General features: G+C 44.7%; 2 protein-coding genes across 2 annotated transcripts in view; one reads left to right on the top strand and one right to left on the bottom strand.

Annotated features, from left to right (window-relative positions):
- The window catches only part of LOC141139009 (extracellular calcium-sensing receptor-like), a 75,620-nt gene that overhangs the window by 38,813 nt on the left and 13,001 nt on the right, over positions 1–23,806 (top strand). The gene's annotated exons all lie outside the window — the stretch shown is intronic.
- On the bottom strand, positions 5,456–8,365 carry LOC141139008 (E3 ubiquitin/ISG15 ligase TRIM25-like). Its single transcript, XM_073624777.1, has one exon. The coding sequence runs from the start codon at positions 8,289–8,291 to the stop codon at positions 6,726–6,728; it is 1,566 nt and encodes a 521-aa protein (XP_073480878.1). The 5' UTR covers positions 8,292–8,365; the 3' UTR covers positions 5,456–6,725.

Raw genomic sequence — 23,806 nt, 5'->3', positions numbered from 1 at the left:
CCTACGAGGCTAATCACCGGGTAAGGAAATACAGTACAGTATAGTAAAGTATAATCAACATGGTCTTACAAGTAGTGTTGAGCAGTGGCAAGAGTTTGAGTGGAAGTGAGAACAGGGGAGAAGGATAGGAGTCATATTTGGAATAAGGTAGGTGGAACGTGTTTAAAGATGAGCAGGGTAGATTAGGATTATATTAGGTCTACCCTTCCTTTATCTATTGTAAAGTTTGGGGTTGTATAGCTCAAGTGTAGCCCTCACTAGTGAGTACAGTCCACGCAAAATATTTCCGTTTAAGGGCTTGTTGGCCCACTTTTATTTAACAGTAAGTTCACACAAAGTCCCAGAAAACATAATCCATAGGTTTTCCGTGCAGGGGGTCTTCAACATTAACACAAAAATTAAATATCCAGCCTCTATTAGTACAGAAATAATTGTTCAGCCTCCTGGCTTGCACCTACAGCAGTGCTGCTCAATCCTTCCACTTCAGGCCCTTCAAGACTGTCCACATAGATAGTAGCCCTTTGCTTCTCTAGCCGTCAGACTTGGGTCTCCTGGCTTCTCCAGCACAGACATGCACCCCTCTGGCTTCTCCCTTGCACACAGTGTGTAGCTAGCATATCTGGCACCTGGGGCTGGTCATTTATTTGCACCCCTCTCCCCCCCAAGAAAAATGGTATGTGGCAATATAGCAGCACCATGCCAAAACTGTGGGTGTGGTCAGAATGCATCAAGCATGGGAGGGGCTTAAAGGATAACAAGCTTTAATGACTGTGCCACAAGCCAGTGTGTAGCAGACAGTACAAACCGCAGTATACTAATTTTAATAAAATAAAACTGTTCTATTGCATATGCTTTACTACACACTTGTTTTTTGTTTATTTTTCTAAATAATAAACATGTTATCAGTTGCGGCTGGTGCTCAAAATTTTTTTAGGGGAGGTGCAAACAAACTGAAAAATTCAGAAAAAAAAACATCAATTGCAGCCTCACTGTGCCCCATCTTATGCAGCCACTGTGCCCATCATATACAGCCAACTGTGCCCAGCAAATGCAGTCAACTGTGCCCATCATATGCAGCCAACTGTGCCCATTATGTGCTGCTACTCTGCCCATCATATACAGCCACTGTGCCCATCATATGCAGCCACTGTGCCCATCATATGCAGCCAACTGTGCCCATCATATGCAGCCAACTGTGCCCAGCAAATGCAGCCAACCATGCCCATCATATGCAGCCAACTGTGCCCAGCAAATGCAGCCAACTGTGCCCATCATATGCAGCCAACTGTGCCCGCTATATGCAGCCACTGTGCCCAGGATATGCAGCCCTCTGTGCCCATAATATGCAGCCACTGTGCTCGTCCGCTGTCTGCCTGGCACTTAAACCATCATGGTGGCGGGTCAGGCAGCGGGTGACCGCAGCGAGCCGTGGTACGGTTAGTGTGGGTCAGGCAATGGCTCCTGTGTCCTCCCTGCATCTCTTCTTCCTGTTCTGTTGGCGGCCAATGGGATCGCATCTGCTTTCAGCCAATCAGGTGACCGTTATTAGACCTGCACCTCCTGATTGGCGGAGAGGCAGTTCAGTGTTAGCAAAGCAAATATTCATTTGCTATGCTAACACACCTGGGTGGACTACGAGCGCAATGGTTTGTACTTCTCCTGTTTTTTTAAGCCTATTAGAGCCTATGGCTGTAATCAGGTGCTTCAAAAAACACCCCGGCTGCTGTATTACGTCCGAAAAGGGGCCGGAAACCTGAATAGGGGGTGGCTACAGCGGCCATGGATAGATTCATGCACTCACCACGTGCGCCCTTAATGGAAGCACCACCACTGGTCCAGGGTCTCCAGACACCCCCTCTTCTAATCTGGGACCTTCCGGCAACCCCTCACCTAGTCCAGTATCTCCCTTATACCCACCCTATCCAGGGACCTTTGCCACACCAACCACTAATTCTTAGTCCAGGGCCACCTCTGCGCTCCTCTCCCAGTCCAGGGCCTCCTCTGCACTCCTCTTCCAGTCCAAGGCCCCCTTTACAGCCCACCCCAAGTTCAGAGCCTCCTCTGCACCCTGCTCTCCAAATCCAGGTCCTTTATCAACCCCCCAAGCCCAGGGCCTCCTCTACACCCTTGCAGTCCAGGGCCTCCAGGGTACTCCCCTCCGAGTCCAGGGCCTCCTCTACCCCTCAGTCAAGGGCCTCCTCTGCACCCCCAGTACAGGGCCTCCTGTGTACTCTCCTCCTAGTCCAGGGCCTCCTCTACACCCCCGCAGTCCAGGGCCTCCAGGGTACTCCACTCCTAGTCCAGGGCCTCCTCTGCACCCCCCCAGTCCAGGGCCTCCTCTGCCCCTCAGTCCAGGGCCTCCTCTGCACCCCCAGTCCAGGGCCTCCTGTGTACTCTCCTCCTAGTCCAGGGCCTCCTCTGCACCCCCCCCACTCCAGCACCTCCTCTGCACCCCCCCAGTCCTGGAAGTCCTTTGCATCCCCCCTCCAGCCCAGGGCCTCCTCTGCCCCCCCCCCCCACTCCAGGGCCTTCTTTAATGCCTCCCTTTCTCTGGGATGTCTCACACAGAAAATACATAGGCTGTTTGCCTCTCCTCTAGGGTGTCGCTGCCGCCCAATCAAATATAATGGACAGGCAGCGCCCGCTGCATAGTTTGCCGAACTAGGCAGCAGGCGCTGCCTGCCCATTACACTTGATCAAGCGGCAGTGACACCCTTAGAGCAGCAGTTCCCAGTGTGGGTGGGTGCGGCACCCCTGGCGGCACCCCCTAGATGCGTCACCCAGGGCAGGCGCCCCCCTAGTTTCGGCCCTGAGTATAGGAATTGGTAGAATAACATAGGTTAGGAGAGGATAGGATAGAATAAGATTGGATAGTACAGGATAGTATGGGATAAGATTGGATAGGTTAGGATACAATAGGATAAGATACGATAGATTAACATAGGATAGAATAATACAGTATAGGATAAGATTGGATACAATAGGATAAGATTGAATATTATAGGCTACAATAGGATAAGATAGGATAGGATACAGTAGAATAACATAGGCAAGGTTAATATAGGATATGGTTGAAAAGGATAGGATAAGATAGGGTAGAATAGGATAGGATACGGTAGAACAAGATTGGATAGGATAGGGTAAGGTAGGATATAACAGTGATACATGACAAAAGTACAATATGAAATAAAGCTTTGAGGTCAAATTAACAGATTATCTTCAGATAAAAAGCCCATCCTTTATTTCTACTGATACTCACCTTCCCCACATTGCCCCACCCCACCAGAGACCCATATATACAGCCCTGGGTAAGCTCTATGTCGGTCCATGTTGGAGCTTACACTGGGTTAAGGACCTTCCTCCCCCAACTATGTGACAAAGCTCAGGCCTGGTGATCCCCCATACCAGAAAGTACGAAACGAAATGGTTCCAGCTGGTGATTAATGCGGTGGGAGAGCTCAGGTAAGGTAAGTGCTAGTAGTAGAGAAGGTGCAGTATGACGAGAACCCGGTAATTTGTCCTGAATTGATAAAATTACACTTTCCCTTAAAGCAGAGTTCCACCCAAAAGTGGAAGCTCCACTTATCTACTTCCTCGACTGCTCCGGTGCCACATTTGGCACTTTTCAGGGGGAGGGGGGGAACGGTTACCTGCTTTTTCACAGGTACCCATCCCCACTCCCGGGAGACCTGGCTGTGGCGAGAATGCGGCAAGGTCCCCCGGAAGTTCACCACCCCCCTCCTCCTTCTCCCACTGCCAGGGAATTCACAAAGTGCAGCACTCTTCACGCATGTGCAGTGGGGAACTGGCTGTGAAGCCGCAAGGTTTCACTGCCAGTCTCCCTTACAGGCAATGGCGGCGGCAGCACTCCGAGAGCCGATGGAAACATCAGCTGGGGTGCCGACATTGCTGGATTCCAGGATAGGTAAGTGTCCAGTATTTGTAGCTGCTGACTTTAAATTTTTTTGTGGTAACTGTAGTAATAAGTTAGAATAAGGATTCTTAAAGTGGTTGCAACAATCCCCTGTGTTATGTTATAGTATGTGCCCCAGTGTATGTTATCTATAAAAAAAAATGCAGCTGAATAACTAATTTCTGCGCTCACGTGACCGCCCACTGGTACTATCCCGACATCCCGGTAAATGAATGGGGTGGGGCAGTGTGGGGAAGGTGAGTATCAGTAGCAATAAAGGATGGGCTTTTTATCTGAAGATAATCTGACAGCTACAATGGGTGGGACTAAGTATCCCCCGCTGACAACGGCCAGGAGGAGGAGAGGCGGTTATGTGAGCGCGAGCAGCACTCTGAAATTAGGTATTCAGCAGCATTTTTTTTTAAATAAATAACACACACTGGGGCACATACTGTAACATAACACAGGGGATTGTAGAAACAAATCAGTAATTTTAGCAAAAGGAGGGGAGGGGAGGGCACTAACACAGCTTACAGGTGGGGGGGGGGGGGGGGGGAGGGTGCAAGGAGATCAGCCTATGACAGAGGCATGTAAACTGATCACGGTATCAGGGGCTCAGCAGCCATGATAAACGTGTTCAGTTTACAAAGGAGAGGGCAGCACCAGGCAGGACCAGCCAGGTATTTTAGATGATAGAATGGGCCAAATTACACAATCACACAAATTACACAGTATGTAAATAAGGCAGATCCCCGTTCTGATAGGGGAGAACACTGAGATTGTCTGTTCCTAGTAATTAGGAACAACGATCTCTGTGTTGTCCCAGTAAACCCATCCCCCACACAGTTAGAACACACACTGAGGGAACACATTTAACCCCTTGATCGCCCCTGATGTTAACCCCTTACCTGCCAGTGTCATTTATACATTGATCAGTGCATTTTTTTTTAACACTGATCACTGTATTGGTGTCACTGGTCCCCAAAAAGTCTCACTTAGGGTCAGATTTGTCCGACGCAATGTATCAGTCCCGCTAAAAATCGCAGATGGCCGCCATTGCCAGTAAAAACAATAAAAAAAAATTAAAAGTCCATAAATCTATCCCCTATTTTGTAGACAGAATAACTTTTGCGCAAACCAATCAATCTACGCTCATTGTGGTTTCTTTGCCAAAAATATGTAGAAGAATACATATTGGCCTAAACTGATGAATACATTTGTTTTTTATATTTTTTATTGGATATGTTTTAAAGCAGAAATTAAAAAATATATATATTTTTTTTTTCAAAATTGTCGGTCTTTTTTTTGTTTACAGCGCAAAAAATAAAAACCACAGAGGTGATCAAATAGCAGCAAAAGAAAGCTCTGTTTGTGGGGGAAAAAAAGATGTCAATTTTATTTGGGTACAGTGTTGCACTAAAAATCGCAAAAAAATGGCCTGGTCATTAAGGGGGCAAATCCTTCCAAAGGTGAAGTGGTTAAAGGAACAGGATCCATTTTTTTTAGGGTTACAACCATTTTAATAGTATTGATAATTCAGAAGAAAGACACTTTAGATATGAATTTATTATAATGGCTATATTTATATTAGAACAGACATACCGACTTTTAGTACTCTATCATTGTATTACAGTAGAAGTAATTTATAATAATGATACATTAGTCTAGGAGTACTCTATCATCGTATTACATTAGAAGTACTTTATAATAGTGATACATTAGACTTGGAATACTCTATCATTGTTTTACATTAAAAGAATAGGTAATTTATAACAGTGATACATTAAACTAGAGTACTCTATCATTAAAATAGATTAAAAGTGCTTTATGACAACGACACATTAGAATAGGAGTACTCTTTGATGAATTTACAAGGAACATGTTTTTTTTATTTAATAAAAGGACCTTTCAAAGGTTTGGGTGTTTTTTTTTTCCAGGTTACATTCTTTTTAGGGGGTCTTCCAGGTTTAGATAATACCCCCAGCCACAGACCCCCACAACCACCGAGCCAAGGTTGTGGGAAAGAGGCTCTTGTACTCATCAACAAAGGGACAAGGTGCTTTGCCAGGGAGTTCCACCCCGACAAGGTACCCCACCCATGTTGAGGGCACGTGGGCTGGTATGGTTCAGGAGAAGGGGGAGATGCATGCTTGTTTTTATTTTTTCATGGGATACCTTCTTAAAATGCATACCAGATGTGAAAGGTCTGGTATGCATTTTTAGGGACTCTATGCACATTTTTTGTAAATCTTGTTGTAAGATGTTAAAGCAAAAGTGGCATTACCAAAAAAAATAAAAGATACAATTTAAATAAAATGTAATTTTGTCTTTCCAAATAACCTTTAAGGGCCTGCTATGTATTTTGGGAATCAATATAGGGGTCTCTGTGCCAGCCAGGGAAATATCAGTTTCCGATAATTTAAAACATTTTTTTCAACAATATCTAGCGTTTTACTAACACATGTCAAAATAGCAAAATTATGTTCAGGCATTTAGGGGTTAAACAATCTATGTGCACAGCACAGCTATGTTCTGAGATGTGCTGGAAAATTTGGTCTAAATAACTTATCAGTTGTCAATAGAAGAATTGTATGGATTAATTAATTATAAGCGATCCAGCGGGAACTCAAGCTTCCTACTTTCTACTACTGAATGTCCCACCAATGAGAATCAGCATTCCTGTGATGTCACCAATCTCTGGGCAGATTTGTCACATGTCCCGTTCCCCTCCTCCTATCTTTATACAACCTCCCCCTACATATATTGCAGCATAGAGGGGCTCAGTGAAGATGTCAGTGAAGGTGTGGAGGTGTCAGATGGGAATATCCAACTCATAAAAAGAGAGACACCCCACCTTATAATCCAGACACACCCTGACTCTGTGTATTGGGATGTTGGCCAATGTATTTGACTGTTTGTTATGTTTCCATAACAGATTACCGTTCCACTCCAGACACCAGGACTTCTCATTACATCCAATCTCTGACTCCTCTCCTGTCCTGGCTATACTGGGGTAACACATTCCGACTCTCCAGTCTGATGATCCCCCAACATCCACATCCCAGTAATGTCTCCCTGAGGAGAAACTCTGACTGCTCAACACCTTAGGAAATATTATTTCTCTGTATTGTGGAACATCCTTGCGTAGATTAGAATCATAAAGACTGCCATTTTCTACTTTGTATACCTGAAATCTCTTTTGTGTATTAGGACGATTCATATTTTTAATCGTCTTGAGTGCAGTCTTCCTATCATCTGAGATATTTAGGTAATTATGAGCTGTGTCTGGATCCAGTGTTATATTTGCAGGTTCTGATACAGTTATCCCTTTATTTACCTCTGTTATTATATCAAATAATCCTGTATATAATGTGTGTGAGATTCCAGTCACATCCAGTTCCCCCCCACCATGAAGGAGTTTATCTCGCCTCTCTTTGTCCTTCTCATCCCCATCCTCAGTATCACACAAGTCACCTGTGTCTGATTCCTGTAAAACACTCAGTGGATCCGTCATGTTATATATCTCCTTGATGTGACGCACCTTCCTGGACAGCTCATCCTTGGTTTTCTCCAACTCCTGGATTAAATCAGCAGCTGGAAATAAGACATTATTTTTCTGGCAAGAGATTTTGTTAAGAACTCTCTTCTCCAGGATGTCCAGCTGTCTTCTGATGTCTCTGAATATGGCGGTGACTCTCTTGGTTACACGGTCTGCACTGCCTTGTACTTTTCTTGTGTACTTCTGCAGACTCTTGATGCTTTCCTCTACCTCCTCTCTCTTTTTCACCAACTTCTGCAAAGCATTGTTCAGGTTCTCCTTCCTCTTCTCAGTGGCCTCTTCCAGTGCCTCCACCTGGTGTCCCTGATGGTCTCCATGCAGCCTGCAGGACCCACAGAGACAGGATGAGTCGTCGGTGCAGTAATACTCCAGGATCTTCTCATGGACAGAGCATTTCCTGTTCTTCTGGGCAGTGGTGAGGTCAGATAGGACATGTTGGGATGACTTGCTGTGGACTCTCACATGGTCGTCACACAGAGAAGCTTCACACAGCAGACAAGATTTAACAGCGGGTACAGGAGAGTGAATACAATACGTACAGAAGATCTGGCTCTCCTTCACCTCCTCCTTTTCTGGCTCAGTAGATTGGAAACTCTCCACTATGTTGCACAGTGTTGTGTTCCTGCTAAGTTCAGGCCGCTCCTGGAACTCTTCTCTGCATTCAGGACAGCAATAAACGTCAGACCCCCTCGGTCTATCCAGAACACCTTCTATACAGTCCCGGCAGAAGTTGTGTCCACATCTCAGTGTCACAGGATTGGTATAAATGTTCAGACAGATGGAACAGTCCAGCTCCTTCCTCGCATCAGAGAACGCCATCGCTGACCGCAGCAGAAAAGAGAAACAAAACTAAGTAGATGTGTGTCAGAAGGAGGGAGTCAGAGGGGAGGGCGTAGAAGAAGGGAGTCAGAGGGGAGGGCGTAGAAGAAGGGAGTCAGAGGGGAGGGCGTAGAAGAAGGGAGTCAGATGAGGATTTACTGGAATAGAAGAGAAGAGAAGAAGAGAGAAACGAAACTAAGTAGATCAGTGTCAGAGGGAGGGGGTCAGAGGATAGCTTACTATAAGATATCTCTGTGCAGAACAGGAGGGAGGGGAGAGATCTGCTGATCACCTTGTCCAAGAATTTACTGATGTGATCAGAACAATGTAAGAAATAATCAGGGAGCCAAAGAGTTATAGTGATATTAGTATTCCATCTCAGCTGTTGGATCTAAAGATATATTATTATTATTATTATTATTATTATGTAGCCCTCCTTTGAGGGGGTTATGAGAAATGACAAACAAAACCAAAGAAAATTTCTAGCTTAACATACCGACCAGCCTGCAACCAACCAAATTATCCTGTCTAATAGTTTGCGTTCAAAACAGGGGTTTCGTTTGCACACATTTGCAAATACATGCATGAGCTACAGAGCGTCTTCATGACAACCCAGTATTATCTGCTGTCTTAACGCTAAACTTTGAGAGCCTCCATAGTAGAAGCACATGCATTATAATGGACTGGCAGATAAGCCTGGAGGGAGCCCACCCCTCCTTAGAGGCACAGGGGGATACCCCGCATATAGTACAATGGCAGCAAAGGTGTCCAATGCGTCCCCTCACCAGTATTCCAACAGTACAAAACAAATGGCCACTGCCCCCACCTATAAGTTACCTTTGCAGCAAGGAGCACATGAAAAGGAAACACATGTCAAACAAAACCAAAGAAAATTCCCAGCTCATACTAACAGTATGCATTAAAAGTATGTATGCATTTGTATATGAAATGACCCTCCCTAAACAGGATATTGTGCTAAACCTGTAGGTAAATAAGAGAACCAGTCAGGGTAGCCATCAGAAATTTTTGGGCCACTTACACAGCTTTAGGCCTACCCCCCACCCTGAGCCTGACCACCAACATTCCCCAGGGCTTACCCACGGGCCATCCTACCGAATCCGCACATCGGCCACCCCACTGGTACACACTCAGCCCCTCTCAGTTCTGTGTATATGTCAGCCTTCCTCACACCTGCATATACAGTGGGGACGGAAAGTATTCAGACCCCCTTAAATTTTTCACTTTTTGTTATATTGCAGCCATTTGCTAAAATCATTTAAGTTAAATTTTTTCCTCATTAATGTACACACAGCACCCCATATTGACAGAAAAACACAGAATTGTTAACATTTTTGCAGATTTATTAAAAAAGAAAAACTGAAATATCACATGGTCCTAAGTATTCAGACCCTTTGCTGTGACACTCATATATTTAACTCAGGTGCTGTCCATTTCTTCTGATCATCCTTGAGATGGTTCTACACCTTCATTTGAGTCCAGCTGTGTTTGATTATACTGATGGGACTTGACTAGGAAAGCCACGCACCTGTCTATATAAGACCTTACAGCTCACAGTGCATGTCAGAGCAAATGAGAATCATGAGGTCAAAAGGAACTGCCTAAAGAGCTCAGAGACAGAATTGTGGCAAGGCACAGATCTGGCCAAGGTTACAACAAATTTCTGCTGCACTTAAGGTTCCTAAGAGCACAGTGGCCTCCATAATGCTTAAATGGATAAATATAGGTTTGGGTTGACCAGAACCCTTCCTAGAGCTGGCCGTCCGGCCAAACTGAGCTATCGGAAGAGAAGAGCCTTGGTGAGAGAGGTAAAGAAGAACCCAAAGATCACTGTGGCTGAGCTCCAGAGATGCAGTCAGGAGATGGGAGAAAGTTGTAGAAAGTCAACCATCACTGCAGCCCTCCACCAGTCAGGGCTTTATGACAGAGTGGCCGACAGAAGCCTCTCCTCAGTGCAAGACACCTAAAAGCCCTAAAAAACACCTGAAGGACTCCAAGATGGTGAGAAATAAGATTCTCTGGTCTGATGAGACCAAGGTAGAACTTTTTGGCTTTAATTCTAAGCGATATGTGTGGAGAAAACCAGGCACTGCTCATCATCTGTCCAATACAGTCCCAACAGTGAAGCATGGTGGTGGCAGCATCATGCTGTGGGGGTGTTTTTCAGCTGCAGGAACAGGACGACTGGTTGCAATCGAGGGAAAGATGAATGCGGCCAAGTACAGGGATATCCTGGACGAAAACCTTCTCCAGAGTGCTCAGGACCTCAGACTGGGCCGAAGGTTTAAGGAATGGAAAAAATTCTGCACTACCACTATGTGAACCCCCCCCCCCCAGAAAAGCAGCAGTTAAGCTGTGGGATACACACAAAAAAATACCAAATATATAGAAAAAACTGTGCTATACCATAAATAATGTGTGAATGTATGAAAATGAATTATACATATCATAAAGTGAAGAAATGTGGAATCTGAAAAACTCCTCTCATGAAATATCAACATCAGAAAAAATCAATCAAAAAAAAAAAATGCAGTGATCAAATTACCATAAAAAGTAAATACTAAGCAATGCAAATGGGACTATGAATCAAAATATGCATATCAGAGTTCATAAATGATCTTGAATGGAGAAAATCAGAAAACCTCTAGGAAAGGTGAAAAAAGTCCCAGAGAAATGCCCCTCTATGCTCTGCGGAGAAGACTTAGATATGAAGACTGTATTAAAACACCGCTCACAGTGATCTTCCACCACATAGAATTTGCGCTTACCACAAAGCAAGTAATAAAAGCTTGTGTGCAGACCCAAATCAGGGATATCCAGCTGATAATGGAGCTTCTCTGTATGGAGCGTGACTCCGGAAATACAATAGGAGATCCACCCACTCAAGCTCAAAGGCCTTCAGTCTTGCACAGTTGTACAGTTTCTCACAGTGTGCAATTGAAGCTGCAGCAAGTCAGACAGAACGTGCCTGTCAGGGCTGGGCTCAGCCCTTCCTTCTCTGAGCTGGACGCTCAGCTGTTGGCTAATTGGCAGCTCCTGCCACACACCTGTTGGGCCGAAGGTTTACCTTCCAACAAGACAATGACCCTAAGCACACAGCTAAAATAACGAAGGAGTGGCTTCGCAACAACTCCGTGACTGTTCTTGAATGGCCCAGCCAGAGCCCTGACTTAAACCCAATTGAGCATCTCTGGAGAGACCTAAAAATGGCTGTCCACCAACGTTTACCATCCAACCTGACAGAACTGGAGAGGATCTGCGAGGAGGAATGGCAGAGGATCCCCAAATCCAGGTGTGAAAAACTTGTTGCATCTTTCCCAAAAAGACTCATGGCTGTATTAGATCAAAAGGGGGCTTCTACTAAATACTGAGCAAATGGTCTGAATACTTAGGACCGTGTGATATTTCAGTTTTTCTTTTTAAATAAATCTGCAAAAATGTCAACAATTCTGTGTTTTTCTGTCAATATGGGGTGCTGTGTGTACATTAATAAGGAAAAAAAAATTAACTTAAATGATTTTAGCAAATGGCTGCAATATAACAAAGAGTGAAAAATTTAAGGTGGTCTGAATACTTTCCGTCCCCACTGTATGCCAGCCCCCCACACACACACCTGAATATGTCAGCCCCCCTCACACCTGTATATATGCCACCCCCCACACACCTGTATATATATGTCAGCCCCCCCACGCACCTGTATATACTACCCCCCACACACCTGTATATATGTCAGCCCCCCTCACACCTGTATATATGTCAGCCCCCCTCACACCTGTATATATGCCACCCCCCACACACCTGTATATATATGTCAGCCCCCCCACGCACCTGTATATACTACCCCCCACACACCTGTATATATGTCAGCCCCCCTCACACCTGTATATATGTCAGCCCCCCTCACACCTGTATATATGCCACCCCCCCACACACACACACACCTGTATATATGTCAGCCCCCTCACACCTGTATATATGTCAGCCCCCCTCACACCTGTATATTTGTCAGCCCCCCTCACACCTGTATATATGCCACCCCCCCCCCCACACACCTGCATATATGTCAGCCCCCTCCCACACACCTGTATGTATGTCAGCCCCCACACACCTGTATATATGCTAGCTCCCCCCCCACACACACCTGTATATATGTCAGCCCCCTCACACCTGTATATATGTCAGCCCCTTTCACACCTGTATATATGTCAGCCCCCCTCACACCTGTATATATGTCAGCCCCTTTCACACCTGTATATATGTCAGCCCCTCCACACACCGGTATATATGTCAGCCCCCCCACACACCCGTATGTATGCTCTGGTGCAACCAATTACCTTCAGAAGCCACCCCCCACACACCCGTATGTATGTCAGCCCCCCCCACACACCCGTATGTATGTCAGCCCCCCACACACCTGTATATACTACCCCCCCACACACATACCTGTATATATGTCAGCCTTCCTCACACCTGTATATATGTCAGCCCCCCACAAACACCTGTATATATGCCAGCCCCCCCCACACACACCTGTATATATGTCAGCCCCCCTCACACCTGTATATTTGTCAGCCCCCCTCACACCTGTATATATGACACCCCCCACTCACCTGTATATATGACACCCCCCCACACACCTGTATGTATGTCAGCCCCCCACACACCCGTATGTATGGCAGCCCCACCACACACCTGTATATACTACCCCCCCACACACCTGTATATACTACCCCCCCACACACCTGTATATATGTCAGCCCCCTCACACCTGTATATATGTCCAGTGGCGTAGCGTGGGGGGTGCTGGGGGTGCCGTGGCCCCGGGCGCGACATTTAGGGGGGCGCAATTTCGTGCCACCTCCTAATTTTAATCTCCTGTGTCCCCCCGCGCTCCGGCCACTATGTTAATTGTTTGGCGCCCTGTGATTGGGCGTATGGGGGTCATGTGCGGCGTGGGGCTGGCCTATCCGCGATCACAGTTACTCCTGGAGTCCCGCCTCCACACATGACTCCCATACGCCCAATCACAGTGTGCCGGGAAACAACACGGTGGAAAGTGTGAGCCGCTGGGGCCGCTGTCTTCGCCTCCTCCTATCCTTCGGACCGATGCAGGACAAGAAGGTAAGGAATGGATAAAGGGGGGGGGAGAAGAGAGAGCCGCCGTATATGTAGTGTCAGTGTAGGAAAACTGTAGGCGGGACAGTATAGTGTACAGTGTAGTGTAGTGGTCATTGTAGTATAGTGGTCAGTGTAGTATAGTGGTCAGTGTAGTATAGTGATCAGTGTAGTGTAGTGTATAGTGTAATATAGTTGACAGTGTAGTATAGTGGTCAGTGTAGTATAGTGGTCAGTATAGTGGTCAGTGTAGTATAGTGGTCAGTGTAGAGTAGTGGACAGTGTAGTATAGTGGTTAGTGTAGTGGACAGTATAGTATAGTAGTCAGTGTAGTGGAAAGTGTAGTGGTCAGTGTAGTATAGTGGTCAGTGTAGTGGACAGTGTAGTATAGTGGTCAGTGTAGTGGACAGTGTAGTATAGTGGTCAGTGTAGTGTAGTGGACAGTGTAGTGGTCAGTGAAGTATAGTGGACAGTATAGTAGTCAGTGTAGTGGTCAGTGTAGTATAGTGGTCAGTGTAGTGTAGTGGACAGTGTAGTATAGTAGTCATTGTAGTGGACAGTGTAGTGTAGTGGTCAGTATAGTGTAGTGGACAGTATAGTGGTCAGTGTAGTTCTCAGTGTAGTATAGTGGTCAGTGTAGTATAGTGGACAGTGTAGAGTAGTGGACAGTGTAGTATAGTGGTCAGTGTAGTGTAGTGGACAGTATAGTATAATAGTCAGTGTAGTGGACAGTATAGTGGTCAGTGTAGTTCTCAGTGTAGTATAGTGGTCAGTGTAGTATAGTGGTTAGTGTAGTATAGTGGTCAGTGTAGAGTAGTGGACAGTGTAGTATAGTGATCAGTGTAGTGGACAGTGTAGTATAGTGGTCAGTGTAGTGTAGTGGTCAGTATAGTAGTCAGTGTAGTGGTCAGTGTAGTATAGTGGTCAGTGTAGTGTAGTGGACAGTGTAGTGGTCACTGTAGTATAGTGGACAGTATAGTAGTCAGTGTAGTGGTCAGTGTAGTGGTCAGTGTAGTATAGTGGTCAGTGTAGTATAGTAGTCAGTGTAGTGGACAGTGTAGTGTAGTGGTCAGTATAGTGGTCAGTGTAGTTCTCAGTGTAGTATAGTGGTCAGTGTAGTGGACAGTATATTGGTCATTGTAGTGTAGTGGACAGTATAGTATAGTAGTCAGTGTAGTGTAGTGGACAGTATATTGGTCAGTGTAGTATAGTGGACAATATAGTAGTCAGTGTAGTGGACAGTGTAGTATAGTGGTCAGTATAGTGTAGTGGACAGTATAGTGGTCAGTGCAGTGTAGTTCTCAGTGTAGTGGACAGTGTAGTATAGTGGTCAGTATAGTGTAGTGGACAGTATAGTGGTCAGTGCAGTGTAGTTCTCAGTGTAGTGTACAGTGTAGTATAGTGGTCAGTGTAGTATGGTGGACAGTATAGTATAGTAGTCACTGTAGTGGACAGTGTAGTGTAGTGGTCAGTGTAGTGTAGTGGACAGTGTAGTGGTCAGTATAGTGGACAGTATAGTGTAGTGGACAGTAAAGTGGTCAGTATAGTGAAGAGTATAGTGTAGTGGTCAGTGTAGTATAGTGGTCAGTATAATGGTCACTGTAGTGTAGTTCTCAGTGTAGTATAGTCGCCAGTATAGTGTAGTGTAGTGGACAGTGTAGTTCTCAGTGTAGTGGTCAGTAAATTGGACAGTATAGTGGTCACCGTAGTGGACAATATAGTGGTCTGTGTAGTGGACAGTATAAGTATAGCGGTCAGTGTAGTGGACAGTATAGTGGTCAGTGTAGTGTAGTGGACAGTATAGTGGACAGTGTAGTGTAGTGGACAGTATAGTGGACAGTGTAGTGGTCAGTGTAGTGTAATGGTCAGTGTAGTGGACAGTGTAGTGGTCAGTGTAGTGGACAGTATAGTATAGTGGTCAGTGTAGTGTGTAATGTCAGTAAAGGAATCAGGTTGGTCAGTGTTAAAATAAAGTAGGTTAGTGTAGTGGTCAGTATAGGAATCAGGTAGGTTAGTACTATTGTATTTGAAGGGACTCGGGGAGTGCTAAAAGTCCGCAGGTTAGGGGGCGCAAATTATTTGCCTTGCCCTGGGTGCTGGCAACCCACGCTATGCCACTGTATATGTGAGCCCCCCTCACACCTGTATATATGTCAGCCCCCCCACACACACCTGTATATACAGCCCCCCTCACACCTGTATATATGTCAGCCCCCCTCACACCTGTATATATGTCACCCCTCCACACACACACCTGTATATATGTCAGCCCCCCACACACACCTGTATATATGTCACCCCTCCCCACACACACCTGTATATATGTCAGCCCCCCACACACACACCTGTATATATGTCAGCCCCCCACACACACACCTGTATATATGTCAGCCCCCCACACACACACCTGTATATATGTCAGCCCCCCCACACACACCTGTATATACAGCCCCCCTCACACCTGTATATATGTCAGCCCCCCTCACACCTGTATATATGTCACCCCTCCACACACACACCTGTATATATGTCAGCCCCCCACACACACCTGTATATATGTCACCCCTCCCCACACACACCTGTATATATGTCACCCCTCCCCACACACACCTGTATATATGTCAGCCCCCCACACACACACCTGTATATATGTCAGCCCCCCACACACACACCTGTATATATGTCAGCCCCCCTCACACCTGTATATTTGTCAGCCCCTCTCACTACTGTATATATGCCACCCCCCCCCACACACCTACATATATGTCAGCCCCCTCCCACACACCTGTATGTATGTCAGCCCCCCACACACCTGTATATATGCTAGCTCCCCCCACACACACACCTGTATATATGTCAGCCCCCCTCACACCTGTATATATGTCAGCCCCCCACACACCTGTATATATGCTAGCCCGGCACCCCCCCCCCCCCCCCCCCCGTATTCACCCCCTTTGTTATGCAGCATATAAAAAGCTCTGGTGCAATCAATTACCTTCAGAAGTCACATAATTAGTGAAATGATGTCCACCTGTGTACAATCTAAGTGTCACATGATCTGTCATTACATATACACACCTTTGTGAAAGGCCCCAGAGGCTGCAACACCTAAGCAAGAGGCACCACTAACCAAACACTGCCATGAAGACCAAGGAAGTCTCCAAACAAGTAAGGGACAATGTTGTTGAGAAGTACAAGTCAGGGTTAGGTTATAAAAAAATATCCAAATCTTTGATGATCCCTAGGAGCACCATCAAATCTATTATAACCAAATGAAAAGAACATGGCACAACAGCAAACCTGCCAAGAGACAGCCGCACACCAAAACTCACGGACCGGGCAATTAATCAGAGAGGCAGCAAAGAGACCTAAGGTAAACCTGGAGGAGCTGCAGAGTTCCACAGCACAGACTGGAGTATCTGTACAAAGGACGACAATAAGCCGTACGCTCCATAGAGTTGGGCTTTATGGCAGAGTGGCCAGAAGAAAGACATTACTTTCAGCAAAAAACAAAATGGCACGTTTTGAGTTTGCGAAAAGGCATGTGGAAGACTCCCAAAATGTATGGAGGAAGGTGCTCTGGTCTGATGAGACTAAAATTGAACTTTTTGGCCATCAAAGAAAATGCTATGTCTGGCGCAAACCCAACACATCACATCACCCAAAGAACAACATCCCCACAGTGAAACATGGTGGTGGCAGAATCATGCTGTGAGGATGTTTTTCAGCAGCCGGGACTGGGAAACTGGTCAGAGTTGAGGGAAAGATGGATGGTGCTAAATACAGGGATATTCTTGAGCAAAACCTGTACCACTCTGTGTGTGATTTGAGGCTAGGACAGAGGTTCACCTTCCAGCAGGACAATGACTCCAAACACACTGCTAAATCAACACTTGAATGATTTAAGGGGAAACATGTAAATGTGTTGGAATGGCCTAGTCAAAGCCCAGACCTCAATCCAATAAAAAATCTGTGGTCAGACTTAAAGATTGCTGTTCAGAAGCGCAAACCATCCAACTTGAAGGAGCTGGAGCAGTTTTGCAAGGAGGAATGGGCAAAAATCCCAGTGGTAAGATGTGTCAAGCTCATAGAGACTTATCCAAAGTGACTTGGAGCTGTGATAGCTGCAAAAGGTGGCTCTACAAAGCCCTGACTTTAGGGGGGTGAATAGTTATGCACAACTTTTTCTGTTACTTTGTCCTATTTGTTGTTTGCTTCACAATTAAAAAAAAAAAACATCTTCAACGTTGTGGGCATATTCTGTAAATTAAATGATGCAAATCCTCAAAATCCATACCAGACCCTTATCCAAGCACACAACCTGGCAGGATGCAGGAAAAGAGAGGGGGACGAGAGAGCATCCCTGCTCTCCTGAACTGTACCAGGCCACATGCCCTCAACATGGGGAGGGTGCTTTGGGGTCTGACCCCAAAGCACCTTGTCCCCATGTTGATGGGGACAAGGGCCTCATCCCCAACAACCGGTGGCTGCCCGGTGGTTGTGGGGGTCTGTGGGCGGGGGGGCTTATCGGAATCTGGAAGCCCCCTTTAACAAGGGGACCCCCAGATCCCGCCCCCCCTATGTGAATTGGTAATGGTCATATATGGTAAAAAAGACAAGAGACAGCTTGGGACAAGTCCTTTATTAAAAAATAAAAAAATAAAAATGTCCAGCAATGTAAATTCACACTGCCCGACAGACCAAAAAAGAAAAAGCCACAACTGTTCCGCCTACATGGGAGGCTCCTGCCGTGTGACGCTTCTTCTGGGTGACAGTTCTTACATAGCTGAGGGCGGGGCTATCCAGTGACGTAAACGGGTGACCCCACCCCCTCTGACGCCACAGTCTTTTTTCATCTGTTTGCCAAAAAATAAAAACCCCAGTGGTGATTAAATACATATAGCATTAGCAGCGCTTCCTGGAAAAAACACCCAGTGTGTCTCCAATAATTGTGTTAAACACCAATAAAAGTCCAAACAGATTAAAATCCAAGGAAACACCATTCTAATGCCCTGTACACATGATCGGACATTGATCGGACATTCTGACAGCAAAATCCATGGATTTATTCCGACGGATGTTGGCTCAAACTTGTTTTGCATGCACACGGGTTGCACAAAGTTGTTGGAAAATCCGATCGTTCTGAACGCGGTGACGTATAAAAAATAGACGTACGTCGGGACTATAAACAGGGCAGTAGCCAATAGCTTTCATCTCTTAATTTATTCTGAGCATGCGTGGCACTTTGTGCGTCTGAATTGTCCACACACGGTCGGAATTTACGCAAACGGATTTTGTTGTCGGAAAATTTTATAGCCTGCTCTCAAACTTTGTGTGTCGGAAATTCCGATGGAAAAAGTCCGATGGAGCCCACACACGGTCGGAATTTCCGACAACAAGCTCCGATCGCACATATTCCATCGGAAAGTCCAACCGTGTGTACAGGGCATTAGACCAGTGTCCAAAAACAATCCTCGGGTCCCGTCACCACACCTCGTGAGACCTCTCCCTTAGGTATTAGACTCACCAGAAGTATTATGTTCATAAGCCTGTAATAAATCTGTTCCTGGTTTCGGGACCGTCTTTGATCTAGGTAGCTCTCATGACAAAATATATATTCTTAAAGGAGAACCATTATGGGGATAAAACTCCATTTGTTGTTGCCATCATCCCACTATATTGTATATAAAGGTGAGTACCCGCCGGTACAAAAAGGGACTTTAAGGGCGAACTTTTTAAAAAAATACAAATGTTTTAGAAAACATAAACATAAATAAACTGTCATAAACAAACATGACAGTGATGTACAAAGTAGTATACAACATTCATGTGTAGCATGTGAGCAAGACGACACAGCACTTCTCCTGTAACCTGACGCGTTTCGGGATGTTTGAAGTAAATCCCTTCTTCGGGGGCATGAGGAAGACAATGGTTGGAAATGCTCTGGAACAGAAAAACAGATCAAATCTAGACTTAAAGAAGGAAAAAGGACAATGTCGAATATGGAGAACATCATGGCTAAAAAATGTACATACCAATGCTGTTTTCATGAAATATTAAACTTAGATGGCTAAGGATGGTACCAAATAGGTGTGAAGACAATAAATCCAGGCGGGGAAGGTGGTTATCCAAAAAGAAAACATAAGTCCTCGAGACCTGGGAGATCCCACGCAAGGGTCCCCGAAAATAAAGTGAGTCCTCTCAACAAAAAGGGGAGAAGTGTAAGCTAATGTATAGCTACACTTGAGGAAAAACAGTCCTACAAACAACAAAAAATGAAAAAATATATACCTTATGTTTTCCATAGTAAGAGCATGCAACATATTACATGCATCAAGCAATGCCCTCATATAGACACAGAATATAAAACTTTTTGCCACTTCTCATAAGAGAAAGGAGAAACAAGGACAAATTATATAGTAGTGTAATTGTATAAGTAGTAGACTGTACCTTAGTTAAGAGATGGCGGCGTTTGTCTCACACACAATCCCGGAAGGTAGCAACCGCATGGAGCAGATGCGCCATCCGGGATCATATAGGTAAGCCAGCGCATGTGCAGCTTGAAAAACAACTACGTACCGCGTCATCGAGCTGGTCACATCACGGGCGTGATGACACCGCGTCACGTGTCCACCGCGATCACATGACAAAAAAAGATTGTCTAGATTTAAATACAAAAAGACCAGAGCGGTCTTAATAGGATTGGGACACAAAGATGGTACAGAAAGATTGGCAAAGTAATCTCTTCAAACCGGATGGAAAATAAGAATAAAGATAATGGAGACAATTGCTGAAAGGGGTTTACAAAATGTTCACGGAGGACACACAAGGGGAACCTCAAAGCAAGGATTGCACGGTGCAACCCCAGAACACTCGACTAAAAAGTAGGGGGCTTGGGGGGCGTCTTGCAACACAAGCTCAACAGCGCAAGCAGAGGGTAAAGGCATGGAGAGATGGGAGGGCACCAAACAGTGCTGGGGCCAACCCAAATCATCCGCCATACCCCACAAAACAGAAGCTCGCCCCTAGGTAATAGGGTAACGGGCCTCCATGCGCTTGGTGGGGAGCTGACAGGTCAAGAAGCTAGAGGAGGAGGATCGATGAAAGTTATTGTTGTTTGTCCTAACTCTGCAAAGAGTCAGGGAAAAAAAACTGGATATTGTCGACCGTGGTTACCATGAAATAAAAAATAAATAATAAAAATTAAAAAATTAAAATTTTAGGTATACACATAAAAAACACCATGATGCATGCACACTCGACTTACATGCGATGACCAAAGAGGGGGAACAGGCTAACTAGAAGTACAAAAGAATAACAAGATTAGTGATTCCAAATATCATATGCAAATAATAGCGCATATCACATGACAAGAACAGAAAAGGACTTTATTGAGTACCAACTTTGAAAGAGAACATATCACTAAGTAAGTTTATTCTTTCTCGCACCCTCCTGAGGAAAAACCTTCTAGAAAAGGACTATAGCTCAATTGTGTATTGAGGCCTGGAAACGAGGTGGCGTTTAGCTCAACAATCCAACGCACTTCAGGTTGGAGCAGGAGCTTGTTCCAATCGCCACCTCTGTTATCAGGATGCACCCAATCTAGGATGGTGAAAAGTATACGGGGAGGTCGGCCTTGATGGCAGTCTCTGACATGACATCCTAAAGGAAGGTCAGGGTTAGCATTAGACATACTACTTATGTGTCTAGCAGCCCTTCTCCAAAATTCGAGTTTAGTTTTCCCTACGTAAAAACTTTGACATTGGCATGTTAACAGATAAATAACCCCTGCAGTTTTGCAGTTTGAAAAATGCTTTGGTTTATAAGGTTTTCCATTGGGTAAAGAAATATTGGTTTGTGTATTCATATATCTACAAAATGAGCAGCCCCTGCAGGTGAAGGTACCTAGTCTTTTGCAAGGATCAGACCTAAAAGCAGGGCTTTTTTTCAGGGGGAACTTGGTGGAACTCAGTTCCACCACCTCTGGCTCAGACCCTTTGGTGCCTGCTCACCACAATCACTTGTAAACACAGAAGTCTGGTTTCTGTGTTTACAAGTGACAGCTCTGCACTCTGTATGTAATGCAATCCTGGTATTTAATGCCCCTATAAGACCCTCCTACTGTTTTCGTGAAATTTGACTGAACACACCCACTATTTGATGTGATTTGGAGGGTGTGTGTAGAGGGAGGGGTTTTGTGAGGCCGTGGTTAAGTTCCAGCACCTATTGTTTGAGAAAAAAAGCCCTGCCTAAAAGTACCCACATATTCACTCTTAACAAGTTGATTTAAAGAACGAGTTCTTCTATATGTAATAGCGGGACTGTTCGGTTTGTGTACATTCAAAATGGGGTCAATCTGTAATAAATGACAATGCTTCTCGATTATTTTTCTAACAGCCTTCTGTTGTTTGTTATATGTAGTAATTAGGCGAATGATTGGTGTACCTGTTTTACGTTTTTTATGGGAAAACAGTAGATCTTGCCATGATTGGCCACGAGCACGGCAGAAAGCCTTTTTCAAACATGTTGGAGAATAACCTCGCTCTAATAGTCTATTTCTAAGTAAGTCTGCCTCATGACAAAATTCCTCATTGGTAGAACAATTTCTTCTTAGCCGTAAATATTGGCTGTAGGGGATTGACATTATGATGTGAACTTGGCGCATGCAGGACGGTAACAAAAGTGTGCAAAATCTCCGGTGTGCCATCCCATATCATCAAAATATCATCGATGTGTGGTGAAAAGGCTCAGATCATCGCAGAGTAATAGAGAACGTTCCCAGTCCCCCAGGCACAGATTGGCGTACGATGGGGCACAACATGTCCCCATCGCCACACCCTGTAACCTGGAGGTAGTGGGAACCATCGAACGAAAAAACATTATGTGTTAAAATGTACTCAAATGCATTGAATTTATGATCATCTTTATGAGATTGAGAGATAAAATGTTTAACAGCAGAAAGACCAAGATTGTGAGGGATGGAACTATATAAGGCTTCTACATCCATTGCCACTAGAAGAGAGCCAGGCGGAAGACATAGTCCATCAAGATTTTGTAAAAGGTGAATTGTGTATTTGATATAGGATGGGAGATTGGTAACAAAGGGTCTTAGATGGTCATCAATGAACTTACTTAGGTTTTCGGTAATTGCACTGTTGCCTGAAATGATTGGGCGACCAGGGGGATTTTTTAAATCCTTATGTACCTTTGGAAGGCAATAGAAAGTAGGTATACGAGGAAAGCGTAATCTTGTATATTCCCATATGTTATTATCAATCGTCCCTTGGGAAAACGCCCCATCTATAAGATTATAAAACATATCATTGAATTTCTCAATGGTATTTTTTGAGACAGGTTTGTACCAAGATTTGTTAGAAATAATTTTTTTGCGAATGATTTTATATTGTTCGTTAGTCATGATGACAATTTCCCCCCCCTTTATCAGAGGATTTAATAGTCAATGAGTGCTCACTTTTTAGCGATTGCAAATGATTAGATTAAATTTGATTAATTTGATTAATTTAATTAATTAATTTAATTAGTTTGATTCCCTTGATTAGATTAAAACTATTAGAGAGGTTTTTCGCAGAGGAATGTGTCTTTAATTTATGTATTTCCGCCGTGGTATATGCCACAAAGGCTGCTAGATTAGGGTTGCCTGAGAAGGAAGGGAATGTGTCTGATTTCCTTTTAAATTTGGGTATTTGAGATATTGAGGTAGTTTTATCAATATGTTCATTTAATAAAGTTTCAATTTGCTATCAATAAGATCGCTGGGGTCTTGTTCCTCCAACAAAGTTAGCAAGTCATCGAGAGCCTCATCAGAGTTTTGTGGATCTTGTTTAATATGTTCTGCCTCCTTAGAGTATAAACTCTTGAAGTGCAGTTTTCTCGCAAACAAGTTTAAATCTTTAATTGTATCAAAAATGTTCATATTGGTATCTGGGCAAAAGTTGAGGCCCTTTACCAGTACATTTTCTTCAATTGTGGTAAGTCTGTGATTAGAAAGATTGATGATATCAAGTGTAGTGAATGAAAAAGTATCTGAAGTTGAAAGGGGTAGTGTATCTAATGCCGCGTACACACGAGCGGACTTTACGGCAGACTTTGCTCGGCGAACTTTCGACAGACATTACGACGGACTTTCTGAATGAATGGACTTGCCTACACACAATCCACCAAAGTCCGTTGAATTCGTACTTGATGACGTACGACCGGACTAAAACAAGGAAGTTCATAGCCAGTAGCCAATAGCTGCCCTAGTGTGGCTTTTTGTCCGTCGAACTAGCATACAGACGAGCAGACTTTTCGATCGGACTCGATTTCGGCGGATTGATTTAAAACATGTTTCAAATCTAGTGCAGCGTACACACGAGCAGACT

The sequence above is a fragment of the Aquarana catesbeiana genome, linkage group LG04, assembly GCF_042186555.1.
Source record: "Aquarana catesbeiana isolate 2022-GZ linkage group LG04, ASM4218655v1, whole genome shotgun sequence".
Lineage (NCBI taxonomy): Eukaryota > Metazoa > Chordata > Amphibia > Anura > Ranidae > Aquarana > Aquarana catesbeiana.
The sequence above is the reverse complement of the archived record's forward strand: the minus strand, read 5'-3'. Positions and strand labels throughout refer to the sequence as shown.

Excerpts from the sequence above, each read along its gene's own strand:
- LOC141139008 (XM_073624777.1), bottom strand. The coding sequence starts at position 8,291 with ATGGCGTTCTCTGATGCGAGGAAGGAGCTGGACTGTTCCATCTGTCTG.